Below are 15,798 nucleotides of genomic sequence, written 5' to 3' on the forward strand. Positions count from 1 at the left end.
ATCAAATACTTTTTTCCCTCACTGTATATGTATGTTGACTTTCTTTTGCACTGTGCGTAGCCAACCACACTAATTGGAGGTGCGGGGGAAGGACAAAACGCAGTTGTAAAGAAGTTAGTTTTCTATCTAGATGGTTTACAAGTGCATAGCTCCCAGTGGCTTCCGAATGTCAGAAGGAAGAGCGTTCCAGACGGCCGCAGAAGCGCATCTGAAATTCGCACGATGCGGCGACCGTCTTTGTTTGATGGTTAGCCAAAAGCCGTTGCTGTGTGGTCTACCGGAGTTCGTGTGACGGTGGTTCATGCCCCTCGCCCCTGCCTACCGTAGTCTCCCCTCTCACCTCGCTCTACTCCCCTTCACACATGCTCCCCTAAACACCGTTGAATGAAAGTCAGGTTCTCAGTCCGTTTGGCCTCGTTCATCTCTAAGGGATAGACAGAAGCACATCTAAAAGCACATGATGCAGTGACCATCTTCATCCATAAGAGGTTTTTTGGGGTAGATCGCGTAAATATAAATGTGTCGTTAAACCCGCCATCACCCGACACAGCCAATGAGTAAGGGTTGTCATGTAAACTCCGTAAGCTGAGAATAACTACACGTTCTCGCGACCAACCTCAAACCGAGCTGGCCCTGTTCACGGGCTGGGCCCAAATTCCCACGGCAGCATTAAGTGGGCCAAGTGAGCACCAGGACAATTGTGTGGCCCGCTTATAGCGGGAAGGTGATGTTGGTGATGGTGACCACAATGAGGTGAATACATGAGGGTGACGATGAATAGTTTTAATGTCGATTGTCATGAATTTTTTGTATTTATAGTTGGGATGCATACGATGATGTCAATCATTACAATGGATACGATATTCATGATGATTATGTTGATTGGAAACGGAGGGGCATGCCATGAGGCACCTCCTTCACCCCTGCCTCTTATCACCATCTGACATGATCCCTCAACTGCCGGACGAAGGACTCTCCAAACCCATCACCATCTCAAGACACGTCTCTTTATCTCTTTATCACTGCCACTCCCAATTCAATTCCAGCAAGCGATCGACGTTGCCCGCCAATGCACGAGTGGGTTTCACGTGACCGCGTCCGCAGCAACGTGTGGGTCGCTAGAGGTAACATGTGGATAAAAACCGGTGCAAACAAAGCGTGCGTGTGCGTGTTTGCAGCTCGTGCGATTCTAAATGGGTTTGACAAAAACGAGAGAAAAAAATCAATGAGAACAAATGTTCAGGAGAGCGATGAGACTTCGTTAGGCTATAATTTCCAGCAGCTGTGCAGTGCCTGGAAGCTAGGGACAATTGTTTATGATATAATCTAAAAGCCCCGGTAGTTTTATTGGGGCTATTTTGTTTCTTGCTCCAAATGAAGGAAGTTTCCAACATTCTTCCTTGTCGTTGTCTCAAATTGGGAATGGACGGCGAAGAGAAGACCTGGGGCCTTTGAGTTTCAAGCTGACTTTGTTTAGCTCGGAGAGAACGCATTTGCAAGGGTGACCTGGGGCATTGTTCTGCCAGAAAGGGGACGATGAGCGCTGCTCCGTGTACAATCCCAATCGAGTCATTTGCGGTATCATTGCAAACGCGAATCCTGATGCCGGCACACTCAACTAAAAACGATGTTTTTTTGTATATTACCAGGCAAGGCCCACTGAGCTATATTGGCTACTTCTTCCAATATTTGAGGTGCGGCAGGCCCCTGCAGGGTCAACTCCGCCAAAACGAGTGCGCACGCACGCACGGCGTGTGATCTTCTAACCCGGTGCTTCTCAGCCGGCGGTGTTCACACAGCACTCACCCTCGAGCTTTCTCGATCTTCACGACACAGAGAACCAAAACATCCCCGCTGCACCCGCGCGACCGAGGCAGCTGCGAGGGCCAGCGGCGGTGGCTAACGGCCGTCTGCCGTACGGCGCCACGACCGATGTGGAGAAGAGGGGGAGGGCGGGAGGTGGTAGGTGGGGGGGTGGTGGGGCTGGATCGGCCGCTAAACGGCGCGGAGGAGGAGGAGAGTTCCGTCTGTCCCAGCTGGTAAACGGCGAGGTTCTATCCTCCACTCTCATTTTATGAAAACATCACGGGGGACACCAGCTGGATCTCCGCCACGCCGGTTGCGAAGCGCCGCTCTTGGGACCGTGCTTGAGGAGCCTGCGCTCTCGCAATGGTGCTACAACTACCACTACCGCTACCGCCACGACCAAAGCCACCATCGCCACCACCACCCCCACCATCACCGTTACCACCACCACCGCAGCCACCGCCACCACCATCACCGCCACCAACACCACCGCCACCACCACCACCCCCACCATCACAGTTACCGCCACCCCCACCACCGCAGCCGCCGCCACCACCACCGCAGCCGCCGCCACCACCATCACCGCCACCACCACCGTCACCACCACCCCCACCATCACCGTTACCGCCACCAGTACTGCAGCCACCACCACCACCACCGTCACTACCGCCACTACCGCCACCACCACTGTCACCACCACCGCTCACCTTTGTACTTGGTGACGATGGCAGCGTTGATGAGCAGCGGCTCCTGGAACGAGACGGCCAGTGTGTGGCTCCCCGTCACGCACAGCTGCACGTGCGTGGGGGCGTCTGGGGTTCCTGCACGCACGGCCATCACAACATTGCGAGATTGCGGTCACTCAATTTGTTGTTGTTATTTGTATGTATTTATTATGGCGCTTGTTTGCCCAGCAAAGCCTGGCCGAGCCCCCTGCCACTTTTCTCACGAGGGTCTGTAGGTGGGGTGGGGGGAGGTGAGTGGGCCATGATTGCTGTGCGTTTTGCAACAGAGTAATTTGCGGGTGGTTATAAAAATTGGCCAAATTTGGACCCATGACGTCGGCACTCAGGGAATTAAACGTCACCGCATGTCGGGAGTTGAATCCCCTGAACAGTGGCCTTCTGCAATGAGCGGTGAACTGTTGGGCCGAGTCACCGCCCCAGATCATAAACCCAACTTTTTTTATTTCACCAGGTAAGGCCCACTGATGCTACATCTCTTTTTTTAGAAGCGGTCTGGGCTACCACAAATGATAGCTCAAACGAAGTGGCTTATCATCACGTGGAAATTTAGCAGAGGTGTGGACTCGAGTCATGTGACTTGGACTCGAGTCAGACTCGAGTCATGAATTTGATGACTTCAGACTCGACTTGGACTTGCATAACAATGACTTTGTCCCACCTCTGAGGTGTGGACTCGAGTCATGTGACTTGGACTCGAGTCAGACTCGAGTCATGAATTTGATGACTTCAGACTCGACTTGGACTTGCATAACAATGACTTTGTCCCACCTCTGAAATTTAGAGCAGCTAAACACTCTGAGCACGTGGTGATGTTGATTCTAAACAGGCGATATGGTCGGGATCGAACCCACGCCCTCCTGCACACAAGGCGAGGGAGCTAACATCTCGCCGCCGTGGCGCCACCAAACCTCGCCGCTGCTCCTGCCACATGGACCGTCGGGGTTTCAAGCGGTCGCTGACCTCTGGGGCGACCTCTCCAATGCCCACCTTGGTTTGCTCCCCCCTGTCACCCCTTCAAGCTGCGCTCCTTGGCCCTGCTTTTGCACGACTACGTTCACAACGCTCTGCCGTTGAGTTCCTTCGCAAACCTCTCAAGTTGCTTTCCCTATCCCGCCGCCCTCAAATTCTCGCCGTCTTCATCATGTAAAGGGGGCGTGAAGGATATTTTTTCCAGTTTCTCTGTTAAACTTCAGCTCTCTCGCTCGTAACGTCACCCGGATCATAAGTCAGCCGTATATATACCGAACTTTTAGTGTCACAAAGTCAACATCCTTCCTCTTCTTTAGTGGTCTATGCAGTCCACCGATAAAAACGCTGTGCAAACTGAATACAACTACGAGTCACATCCACCATGCTGGGACATCCTACCGTTTACCAACTTAGGCACAAAACCAGACTCTTATCCGCAATTTATATTCAGCCGGTAACGTCGATGACACTTCTTCCGCACATTAACCATCAGCCAATCACATGAGGGGGTGGAGACAATTCGTGCGGTGGAGGCGTGATGTTAAGTGCCTCACCTGGTATACAGGTGGTCGTGGGTTCAATCTGAACCCTGATGCCTGTATATTTGAAGTTCACATGTTCTCCCCATGATCGTGAGGATTTCTCTTCAGCTCCTACGGGTTTACACTCCACGTTTAGGATCAATATGCGTTTAGAGTATTTGGTTTTTATAATATTTCCACGTGATACACCACTTTGTTGAGCTACCATTTGTGGCCAGGTCGCTTCTGAAAAAGAGCTATATAGTTTAGTTGGCCTTACCTGGTAAAAAATATATCTATTATTAATAGTTTTTACATCACAGCCAAGCTAGTAGCTGCACTGGCCCATAATCCCCAGCGACATGTGTTTGAATGTACATGAGATAATTGTTTTGGTGGAAACTGCCTGAAACAATCGCTGTTATAATCCCCAATTTCTACGAAAAACGGCCACAAATGCAGGGCAATAATCGCGGCCAGAGTCTATTGACGACTTCTCTCTCACACCACCCCCCGGCATCACGTACATTGCCACACAAAGTTCCACTTGCATTCACATTCCTAGTCTGTCCAGATATCTACGATAAATACCCCAGAACCACAATTCTTCTTCCACTTGTCGCGTTTGCTTCAATACCGACCGCCATCTCGTCTTTTAGCAAAAAACTCAATTTAAGGTTCCAGGCTGCTGCATCACGACCACAAACTGCCAGAATCTTTGATGGCGCCGGGGTCAAGGTTCGAACTACCGAGCTCTGCATCATCGCCAGATGCAAGCCGGTCACTTTTGACTTAAAAAAAAAGAACACACACACACACACAATGACGTAAAATCCTGTTCACGTTAAACGCCACTGCTTGGGGGAAGCCGTTGTGGCGCAGACGAACCGTCCCCCAGGGGAGCGTGGAATCTCCACCGTTGGCTCAGGAGCAGCCAAGCGGATGATGATGGGCGCTGGGCAATGTTTGGCGCGAGAAGACGCTGTGAGCTGGAGCGCGCGCAACGGAGAGCCTGCAGGATACGCCGGTTGCCCTCCAAAGTTATTTTTGTTGGAGAAAAAAAACAAACCTTTTAAAGGCCACGCTGCCTCAAAACACGGAGAGTGGTTTGAGTTTTCAATAGCAAGGAATGTCAGCCGCTCATGAACGACGCAGAACCACAGGCCCGATCCGAGAATGCAGCAGGGTGCCCGTTCTAGTGTGAAATTCTACCGCTGCTAACTTAAAAATCGCTATTACAACAATGACGAAAACGATATTAACTCAATATTTGCAGTCATTTGTGAATCCGCTGCTAGATGAAGGCCAATCCACGTCATTCCGGCCATCGGGGTTTGTGACCGTACGTGAGCACGCTGGCAGTTCGTATGGATTTGTTGAATAACGGAAGGCCCAGCACCGGTTCAAATACCACTCCGTCACTGATGTTGGCCAGGGTGTGGAATCAAAGTGTGGTGGCTGGAGTTTGTAATGAAGTAGACGAACCAGTGCGTCGCAGCTTCACGGAATCATCCAAGTGGCTGAATCTATAGTCCCCAGCCAACAGATGGCAGCTTCAATGCAGATTCCCAAAGCCATAGCGCATCAGGGCGATAGCCCAGCACGGGTGGATCGCCACGGTAACGCATCAGGGCGATAGCCCAGCACGGGTGGATCGCCACGGTAACGCATCAGGGCGATAGCTCAACACGGGTGGATCGCCACGGTAACGCATCAGGGTGATAGCGCAGCACGGGTGTATCGCCACGGTAACGTATCAGGGCGATAGCTCAGCACGGGTGGATCGCCACGGTAACGCATCAGGGCGATAGCTCAGCACGGGTGGATCGCCACGGTAACGCATCAGGGCGATAGCTCAGCACGCGTCACCCGCGACAAAACCTCCGGCGCGCTCGGTTGGCTGCTGCTCCGCACTGATGGCACAAGCCAGAGGAGACGCCACCTCGGACGCTCTCCCACATCGCCACGCGGACGCTCTCCCGCATCGCCACGCGGACGCGAATGCGACGCGCCCCCATAGCGGGACGAGTTCCCCGTCCTGCCCCCCGCCCCCCGTCCCCCGCGCGACCCATCGCGGCGCGGGGAGGCATACTGACGCGCGTGTTCGAAGCCGGTCTGCATGCGCTTGTAGAGGCGGTGGCGCCACTCCCAGGCGGCGAGCTGGCGCTGGCGCTCGCACGCGTCGCAGCCGGCCGGCTCGTTGATGAGCTGCGCCGCCAGCTCCCCGACGCGTTGCTCCGCCTCGCGCGCCAGCGCGCTCAGGTGCTGCGCCCGGCTCTCCAGGCTCACGACTGCACACGCACACAGACACGCGCACGTAGCCGTGAGCGGGCCGTCGGGAGCGAGCGCTGTTACCGAGCGCAGCCACGAAGGGGGTGGCTGGCCCTGCACCGTGGCCCCCGGGCTGCCTTTCGTCTCCCTAGTGGCCAGCGGCAATGGGACATTGGGGCGCAGAGTCACCAATTAGAGATCTCTACGATTTGCCTATTCAGAGTTATAACACGTGACTCGTACTTGTTACGAAAGAAACTTGAAAGTTTACGAATGGTGTTTCCCCCTCCCTCCCTCCCACCCGAAGACTCCACGCCTCCACACACAGTTGTCCGATTCTCCTTTAATTTCCAAAACTATTCCCAACTCTCGACAAGAACATGTTAAAGAATAGAATGTTTTTAACCTTCTAACCTTCGGCGGAGTGAACAATTTAAGTGGTGTTTTTTTTTTTTTAAACCGAGGTCAAAGGTTGCAACAGAGCTCATCATCAATACCGCCGTAGCTACCCGGTTGCTTCTGCTCAGAAACAGCCCTTAGGGAATTCCGCACGATAATTGTCGGCGCAGACGGATGGACGCGTGAGCGCGTCGGTCCGTCTGTCTGCACTCGGGCGACAAAAACCTCTCAGGGTGAGCGGCAGCTGGATGAGCAAAAAAGTTTCTCAATATGTCGATGCATTATGGGTGTTGGAAGGGAGGAGTCAAAATCACAGGTCGGGTTCAGAGTCAGAGTTTGGGTTGGAGTTATGGTGAGAGTTATGGTTATGGGCAGAGTGAGATTTGGGATAACGGTGAAAGCACGTGTTGGGGCTGATGCCTCAAGTAAGGTGGGCGAGATGTTAACTACCTCGCCTGGCATACAGAAGGTCGTGGTGTTTGATCCTGACCCTGATACCTGCTCTATATTAGAAGTTTGCGGTGTCTCTCTCCCCGCAGTCACGCGGATATTTCTCCGGGTCCTCCAGTTTTTCTCCATGCTCATTTTAGAATAAACTTGGATTTACAGCGTTTGGCTGCTATACATTTCCACGTGATAAGCCACTTGATTGAGCTATCATTTGTGGTCAGGTCGCTTCTGAAATAGAGCTCTATAGCTCAGTGGGCCTTTCCTGGTAAAATATAAAATATAGTTTAGTTATCTTTTAATATTATTTTCAGTGATTTGTATAACAGTCCCTATACTTGGCACTCCTATCGTGTTTTTTGTGTTGTTTGTTATTGTAATGTTCAGACCAGGCCCTACTGGACATCCTCCAGTATAAATAAATATTCTGGGCACAATGTAGTAAAATAAAAATGACAACCTAGTTTGGTTTATAGTTTTTTGTTTAGTTATGATTATGGGCAGAGTAAGAATTTGCATAACGGTGGGACTGCGTGTTAGACTGATGTCTCAAGCTAAGAGTTCGGTTCGGGGCCACGGCTCTGCGCGTGCGTGCTAGTGGTGCGTGCGAGCGGCGCGTGTGTGCGTGCGCACGTTGCCGACGCGGCGTCGCGCTGGGGGCCTCACAGTGCGGGCTCTCGCGGGCGCCGGCACGCAGCAGCATGCGCGCCATGGGCACGTTGTTGGTCATGCTGGCGATGTCGAGCGGAACGAGGCCCTCGCTGTTGGGCGTGTTCAGGTCCAGCTCGTCGGGAGAGAAGCGGTCGAGCAGCAGGCGCACGCCCTCCATGTCCTGCTGCTCCACGGCCGCCAGCAGCGCCTCGCCGCACTGCAGGTTCGGCTAGCGGCGCACGCCGCGGGGGGGGACGGGGGTCAAAGGGTCACGTGAAGGCGAAGGCACAGATCTCCCGAATATTCGTAATGTAACTTTTTGGGCAAGTGCTGTTAGTGGGTACCAACTATGAAGCCGGGCATGGCACAGAAGTCCAGAACACAAAGATCCCCCATATAGCCTACCCAGGCTGTAGGGGCAAGTGCTGCTAACGGGCAGCACCTATGAAGGCCGTGGCACGGCACACGAGGGCCACCGGCCGGTGGCCAGCAACATGCCCAGGCCGCCTTAGTCTCCCCAGTGTTAATGTTTGTACACATTTCATCGGGTATTCATTCGAGGCTCAGTCAACATAAGCGAGGCCCAGGACAAGTGTGGAAAATCGTCACCGGCACGGGGCCCGAGTGGCAATCGAACTCGGGAGGCGCAGTGGTTTGTGCGGCGCAGCGCGCGTCCGTAGTTCCAGCGGGATCTGTGCGCCGCCGCAGCAGCAGCGGACGCCCCCCCCTCCCCCACCCTCCCGGCGGCGCCAGCGCCTCCGTCCTCGCCGCTCCGCTCACCAGCGACGCCGACTTGCGCTGCTGCCGGTCCCTCTCGCGCTCCCGCTCGGACCGCGTGTGCACCGCGCACGCCTCGTCCGAGCCGCTGCCGCCGGCGCCGCGCAGCTTGTCCGAGAGGTTGCGGTACAAGCGCTTGGCGGCGCTCGGGGAGGCGCCGTCGGAACGCCGCGACGCCTGCGGCGCCAGGTTTAACGGGCCACCGCCGCCGCTGCTCGCTGCCGGTGCCACGGTCGACGCCACTGGTCCACATCCCCCCGCCGGCGAGCTGAACTGCAGGTCGCGCATCTGCTGCGTCATCTCCTCCGGCGGAGGCCTGGGCCCGGGGAGAGGAGGCGTCATGAGAATACACGACGGTCAGAATGGAAGTTCGGCTCTTAACCATTTCCCCTTCCGATGACGTACGTGTACGTACACGTACTCATTTAAGGCTGAGTCGACCTGGGGGAGGCCCGGAAGAAGTTCGCATATATGTACGTGCACGTACGTTATTCGTTTTTCTTCCCATTTGCGTTCCGATTGTATACATTTACGTCATCGGACCGGAATCGATTCCAAATAAAATCGGAAGTAAAAGGCCGTGCTAGAGGGTATGTGGCACAGTTTGGCGCCAACTATCATGGAGTGTGGTCGTGTCGCTCCGGTTCTCTGTGGTGAGTATAATATCTTTAAAAACAATGGCGCGGCTACGCCTTTCTTAATCAAATTTATGCTAACCGCGTGCATGCGTTACGAGATTCAGCGATGGATGTGACCCACTCTGCAACTTGCAGGCATCTCGGAACGGGGAAAGGGTCAATTGGCTTTTAGTGAAAACACACGGCAAGCACGGAGCGCAAACAACGAGCAAGCTGACGTCTCAGCCCACTTTCGCCAAAAGGCTCCACGCGCAAAACCATCGAGTCCAAGTTGGGCTGTCGCTTCGTTTGGCAACACTCCGAGTCCTGAGGATTGAAAGCGTTATTGGTTTTTTTTTGACTGCCCTCCGAGAAACATTTCCCACTCGCGGGGCCATAGGGGGATTGTGTGTTCATAACAAACGTCAGTTTGAAACGATCTCAGAAGCAGTTCTGTGAAATCTGCTTCCACGAGAGCCGTTATCGAACGCATCGTGATGCACTGCTTATTGCGAGAGTTCTGAATGGCCACCTCATCTCATGATGTGATGCGGTTAAAAGTTGAAGAGCATTGGGAAAAATATGTCTTTGTTTGTTATATTTACTTTGAATGACCTGCATAGCTAGAATAGACAGATATTAAACAAATTTTTGAGGCATGGATGTTTGGCACCATACCGCATGGCCAGTGGCTTAGATGGGATGGATTGGCCGGTGCGGTGTTCTTGCAAAAGGCGGTACAGAAAATCTGATTCAAAAATAATTTCTTTGGAGCTGAATTCGTCGGGAATTTGAAATAAAGAAAATAAAAGTGACACCCGAGTTTGAAAGCCCTGCGACGGCTCCGCGCAGATTCAGATTCACCCACGGTGAATTTGTCAATAGGCAAAGGTTCCCGGCGTCATCAGCCTCATCCAGATCACCAGCTCGAATAATAACCAACTGAAACGCATGGGGCCATTGTGTCGTTTAGAACCGCTAACTCAACATCATCAGGGCTCATCAGTACAATTCAGTTATCAACGTTTCACTGCTGCCACATGCCTCTGGGAGCCCCATGTATGGAGAGGGCTTGTGACCTATACACTCTGGGGACCCGTTGGGCCCTTGCCCAAAGGCGACGACAACGATTCTCGCCTGCGAATGATGGGAAACCTATCGCAACAGAAATATTGCCGCTGGGTTGGAAAAAAACAAACAGATGTGACCACAAAATATACACGGGTGGGACGCGAGCGTTGCATTTGCGCAACATCTCCTCGGCCTTATCCAGACCACCGGCTCCAAAAGAACTGAGCCCCGGTGGTGCCCCGTCAGCGCCGCACGCCAGAGCCGAAGCCAACCCCGGGAGAGCGGCTGTCAACGCGAGAGGCGGCGCGCGGTCACACGTCGCGCCCACGACGGCGGCAACGTTCGGGCGATTGTCTCGGCGGCACCGCCGATGGCGAACGGTGGCAGCCCCGTTTGTTTGCGGCGGCCTTCTCCTGGGAAGCGGCAAAATATTGACGGGTCCGCGAGTGTCAAGCGCGACCAGTGAGGTGAATCGAGAGAACGCTTGCGAGTGGGAAGAGGCTGTTTGAGAGGTCTCAACAAATCTCCGTCAACAACGAGCTGCGAGCAGACGACTCCTCCATGGTCAGGGTGGCCGCATTGCGGCTACGGCAGCGCATTCTTCACACAAGACAAAGATCCCCCGTATAGCCTTAACAGGCTTTTGGGGCAAGTGCTGTTAGCGAGCACCTACTCTTCACACAACAACCGCCATTCGCCACTGAGTGGCAGTGATATCACCACGACGCTTGTGCCAGGCTAAGTGCACATTGAGGCCACGTGAAGTGTCGAACTCTCGCCGGCAGAGGTCACGGGGCAGACCCAGGTGGCACGGCTCGACTGAGACGACTGGCCGATGCACCACCTGTGCCCCCTACTGTGCCAACTTTTCACACGTACGCACGCACGTGCACTGCGCGGCCGCAGTGGAATATTTGGAGTGACCGTTTCACCAAATTCGTAATTTTACATGTTGAGGCAATCAGTGGCAGTGGTGTGGCACCATCCATCCCGCGCAGCACCCTCCGGGCTCCAGCAGGGCTCTGTTCATGTTTCACCTGTCTGTCACACAGCCCCGGGGGGGGGGGGGGGTGCGGGGGCTATCTCCCCCCCCGCCTCCTCACCCCCTGAGGACTCCAAGTGAACATTAGCCTCCCGTGTAGCCCACTCGCCGCCGTAATGTGCTTCTTCTCTCCGCATTTCCGCTCCTTAATGTCCCATCATCGCCGCCCACGTAAACGCGGAACACCGCGGCAGTTGTCCCCAGGTGCCCGGCAACCGGGACGGCGGGAAATGGCCGCAGGCGGCGTTTTACGCCCTCTTGCAATCCGACGAATTGCCGCGATTAGCAGCCTTCCAGAGTCTATCGCTTTGTGTGGGTTTTTTTTAGTGCCATTATATTCGTCACAATGTCAGTTTAACTCGTAGTAAGGCATTTTAGCGACCAATATTATCCATGACAAGGTTTGTTTATGGGGGTAAGATCGTGTGTCGTTAACTCCGCCACCACTCGACACGGCTACGCTAGTCAGGTTTGTTGCGTAAACAAAACGTGCCAATTAGTGACGACGTCAGCCAGAGTTGTGGCAAATCAACTCTGGCAAATCGCCTGAAAAAGCTGGTTGCAATCATCAGCGAAAACGTCACGGTACTAAAATTTTAAGTTTTGCGAGTTTACTCTCTAACACACCGGTGTAATGAAGGAGTAACAATGGGCACGTTTTTTTGCGTGACAAATCTTACAAATTGTCTGTATCGGGTGGTGGTGGGTGAACGACACATTTATATTTACGCGATCTAACCCAACAAAAACCTCTATTATTGCCACAATGCAGTGGCCAAAATATAGCCGCAACTGCTGGCTTTGACGTTCCTCGAGAGACGCTGCTGGTTGGATCATGAACCACATCAGAACATCAACAGGCAGATGTACACACCTCCCTCATGCATGGGAAAGTAAAGGCACAGGAGTGCGACTGTGGCCATGAAACCCTAACCATGGACGACTTCAAAAATGTATTCAGACACCCAGAGACCCAAAGAGATGCACAGAGACCCATAGATATACGTAAATATACATGAAAGACAAGCCACAGTGTGATTGTGCCCATGCAAGCCATACTATGAACTGTAGAGTAACCCAGTGCAGCCTGCGTTCCCTAACGGAGGAGCAGCAGCTACACTACACAAGCTCCTTCTCTCCTGAAGCCCTAGAGAGCAGACCTGGAGATCATTGGCATTCAGCTTCTGAACGCACCGGCCTCACGCGCGAGAACAGGAATGGCTGTGTGCACTCGTGTGTCCACGTGGAGCAGTGGCACATTGATGAGTTAGCGGCGCTGCACTGCCGACCCAGCGGGCCTGAGTTCGATTGCCTGGCCGCAGCTGACGTTGGCCATATACGAACCGACCGTGAGCCTCAAAGCCGCCGCCCCATTCTAAGCCTTCACCAACATGCGACTGACCGGAGTGGTGCAATTTGGTCACACAAAGCCCCGCAGCTTAGCAAAGCCTTTGTTCCACCGTAGATCAACAACAAGCCGTGAATCGGATTTCATCGTCATTATTATTATTGTCCACAATTTAAAAATAAATCAGACGGCAGACGGCAATGTTTGCGAATCATGAAGCCTCCCTCTCGTCACTGCTTCGGGTAATTTAAGAGCTACTCTGTGATCACTGCAGGATTAAGGTTGTCAGAGTAATCCATAGCGGATTCGAGCATGCTCCTTGGTAGCAGGGGAGAGGGGGGTGCATGGAGGGTTGGGGGGCGTGTGGAGGGATGGAGGGGGGGATGGTGAGGGTTGGGTGGCCATGGAGAACAAGTTCAAGACCCAGCCTGGAAGCCCCTACGGGAACGTAACGAATGTACGCCGGTCTGCGACGTTCACTAGAACGCACGACGATTCATTAATCTTGAATAGAAACTGTCCTTCGCTGGGTTTTGCAAGTGAAAGGAGGCGTGATTAATGAGGAAATAACATAGTGGATTGAAACGAACCCCCACCCCCCCCCCCCCCTGATTCAATATGACTGCGAACGTTGAGAAGCGCGGTTGAAAAAATGTAGGCGACCGGGGCCGTGAACCGAGTCTACGCCGCGTCAATGAGCTGAACCAACGAGCTCGACCCATTCACAACGTTACTGAACAAAATAATGAATACACACATTAAGTTCGGGGCTGCTTTTGAATGTCCCAATCGCTCCGCCGATGAATTCGCGAATCTCTCTCGCTCGGCGAGAAATTAATTAAGCCAAATAAATTATGAATTCGGTCACGTTCGGTTAATCTCCAGCGCACATTATAGATGAACGTCCGCGCGAGCGCTCGGGGCGCTGACGCTGCGCGACAGTCGAGCGGTGGCCGTGTGCCTCCACGGGGGGGGGGGGGGGGGCTCGGGGGGGGGGCTCGGGGGGGGGGGGGGCTCGGGGGGGGGGGCTCGGGGGGGGGGCCCGAGAGACGCGCAACAGAGAAGAAGTCCCCTTGACCCCCCCTCCCCTCCCCCGCGCGTTACGTGCCGGTCAGAGAAGTCAACCAACACCGACGAACATCTACCCCCCTCTCTCTCGCCCTCCCTCTCTTTTTTTTACGATCAGTGGAAACAAGAAGATGCTCGGTGTAGTCAGCACTTTGCTTCGTTCATCATTTCGTAGTTTTTTTTTATAACTTTGCTTTATGTAAACACCCACCTCTCGCTCACTCTCTCGCCCTCTCTCTCTCTCTCGCACTCTCTCGCTAGAGGCCCAGCCACGGTCGGGGGGTGACGTCCGAAATCGCCGACCCTCATGTGTCACACCCAATGGTCTGACGAAATAAAAAAAGAAATACATAAACGGCCAGATAAATAAATGCAGGCCAGTCCCCGCAGTACGAACGCCCGACTCACGAAAATCCACCCTTAGGGACGGGCTTCCATGAGACGCGTATTTTGTGAACACTCCGACTTGTAAACGTGAACTCGCACCTGCGACCCGAGCCGCGAAACTATTTGGTTCGGTGCAGTGATCCTCGGCAAGATGTACTTAATCTTAACTCACGATATTTATTTCACAAGGTAAGACCCACTGAGCTGTGTAGTTCTTTCTCAGAAGCGACCTGGCCACAAAATGACAGGTTAAAAAAGTGGCTTATCACGCCGAATTATATAGCAGCCAACTACTCTAAAGGCATGTTTCTAAATGTAAAGGGAAAAACCAGAGGACCCAGAGAAAAATCCATGCCACCATGGGGAGATACATGCAAACTCGAAATATACAGCAGGCATTTGGGTCGGGATTGAACTCACGACCTCCTGTATACCAGGCGAGGTAGTTAACATCTCACCACCATGGTCCCATGTATGCTGGAACTATTGTTCCGACTTAATTCCGACCTACGAACCGTTAGACTTTACGAACGGGTCCCAAAAACGGAAGCCGCTCGTAAGTCGGGGACTGCCTGCAAATGTTAATAATGCCAAAGGCCATTTTAATTCGCGGATACAACACTCGGATCCTTTGTTCGGCGAGCGTACCACGTCCGCACACCGCAGCGCGCCCCCACCGCGCCGCGCGACACGGTAACGGGAGTTGTAAAGGCTTTGGAGTTAAGCTGGATTGGCTGGAGCTTTGTGAGTTGAATTCCTTTTCGGATTTTTAATCTTTTTTTTTTAAATGCGCCCATTCAGTAAAAAAATACATCTTCATGTCCGTTTAACAGTCGCCAACTCTTAGCTATGAAGGGAATTACCGACGTTTTGAAACATCACACAATTTTGAAAAGTTGACCATGACTATAAATCGTTACCCTATTGTCTCTCTGTACTGCAGGTTAATCAGAATGTAATTCACATTCGTGAATTGCCTTGTTGAGGACAATGATGGCAAGCGTACCCCAACCCAGTGGCGGCTCGTCAATAGAGGGCGCAGGGGCGCCGCCCCCATCAATATTCAAGAAATATACATATGCAAAATGTATATAAAAATACATAAATAAAATATTTTTTTCATACGATGTGCCGGCTGGTAGTAAGAAAAGCATCAGCATTTAATAAAAACTGGCTTTAATCGGTCAACTATTTTCTATGTTTTTCAATGTGTTTCATGCGGGGCGCCGGACAAATGGATGTCTATGTGAGACTTTACATTTTCGGACAGCATGTGACCTGAAGCTGGTCTCTAATTGGTTTCTTAAAGATTCTCCTCGGGGCGCAAGTCGTTGCGTCCCTGGCCAATCAGAATTGGATACATGTTATTTTATCCAATCTGATTGGTTCTCGTCACCTGTCATTCAAATTTACGCTGTAGGCCACTACTGCGAGTGCGAAGGCGACACCACTTTGACACTTGCTAGGCTGATCAAATTTTTTGTGTAAACAATGGCAGCAGTTCATCCAAATTCTGTAATTTATTTACAAAAAAAACCCTTTCACAAGGCTTTCGCTGGAAGAAATAAAAAAGATAAAGGATCTCGGACCGGACCAACCCGATTTACAAATCCAGCAGCAGGCCAGTGACAGAGGACGAAGCTACACACGAAGCTTCACCCGCGCTTGTTATGAGAAA

At 52.7% G+C, this 15,798-nt stretch overlaps 1 protein-coding gene across 1 annotated transcript in view; it reads right to left on the reverse strand.

Annotated features, from left to right (window-relative positions):
- The window catches only part of LOC133347746 (uncharacterized), a 224,126-nt gene that overhangs the window by 11,015 nt on the left and 197,313 nt on the right, over window positions 1-15,798 (reverse strand). The window contains exons 8-11 of the mRNA XM_061560300.1: window positions 8,591-8,903; window positions 7,793-8,039; window positions 6,139-6,333; window positions 2,507-2,627 (exon numbers count right to left, since the gene is read on the reverse strand). Of these exons, the coding sequence (XP_061416284.1) occupies window positions 2,507-2,627; window positions 6,139-6,333; window positions 7,793-8,039; window positions 8,591-8,903 (876 nt within the window). The remainder of the gene's footprint in view (window positions 1-2,506; window positions 2,628-6,138; window positions 6,334-7,792; window positions 8,040-8,590; window positions 8,904-15,798) is intronic.

The sequence above is a fragment of the Lethenteron reissneri genome, chromosome 3 (assembly GCF_015708825.2).
Source record: "Lethenteron reissneri isolate LAM-NWPU_2019-01 chromosome 3, ASM1570882v1, whole genome shotgun sequence".
Taxonomy (NCBI): domain Eukaryota; kingdom Metazoa; phylum Chordata; class Hyperoartia; order Petromyzontiformes; family Petromyzontidae; genus Lethenteron; species Lethenteron reissneri.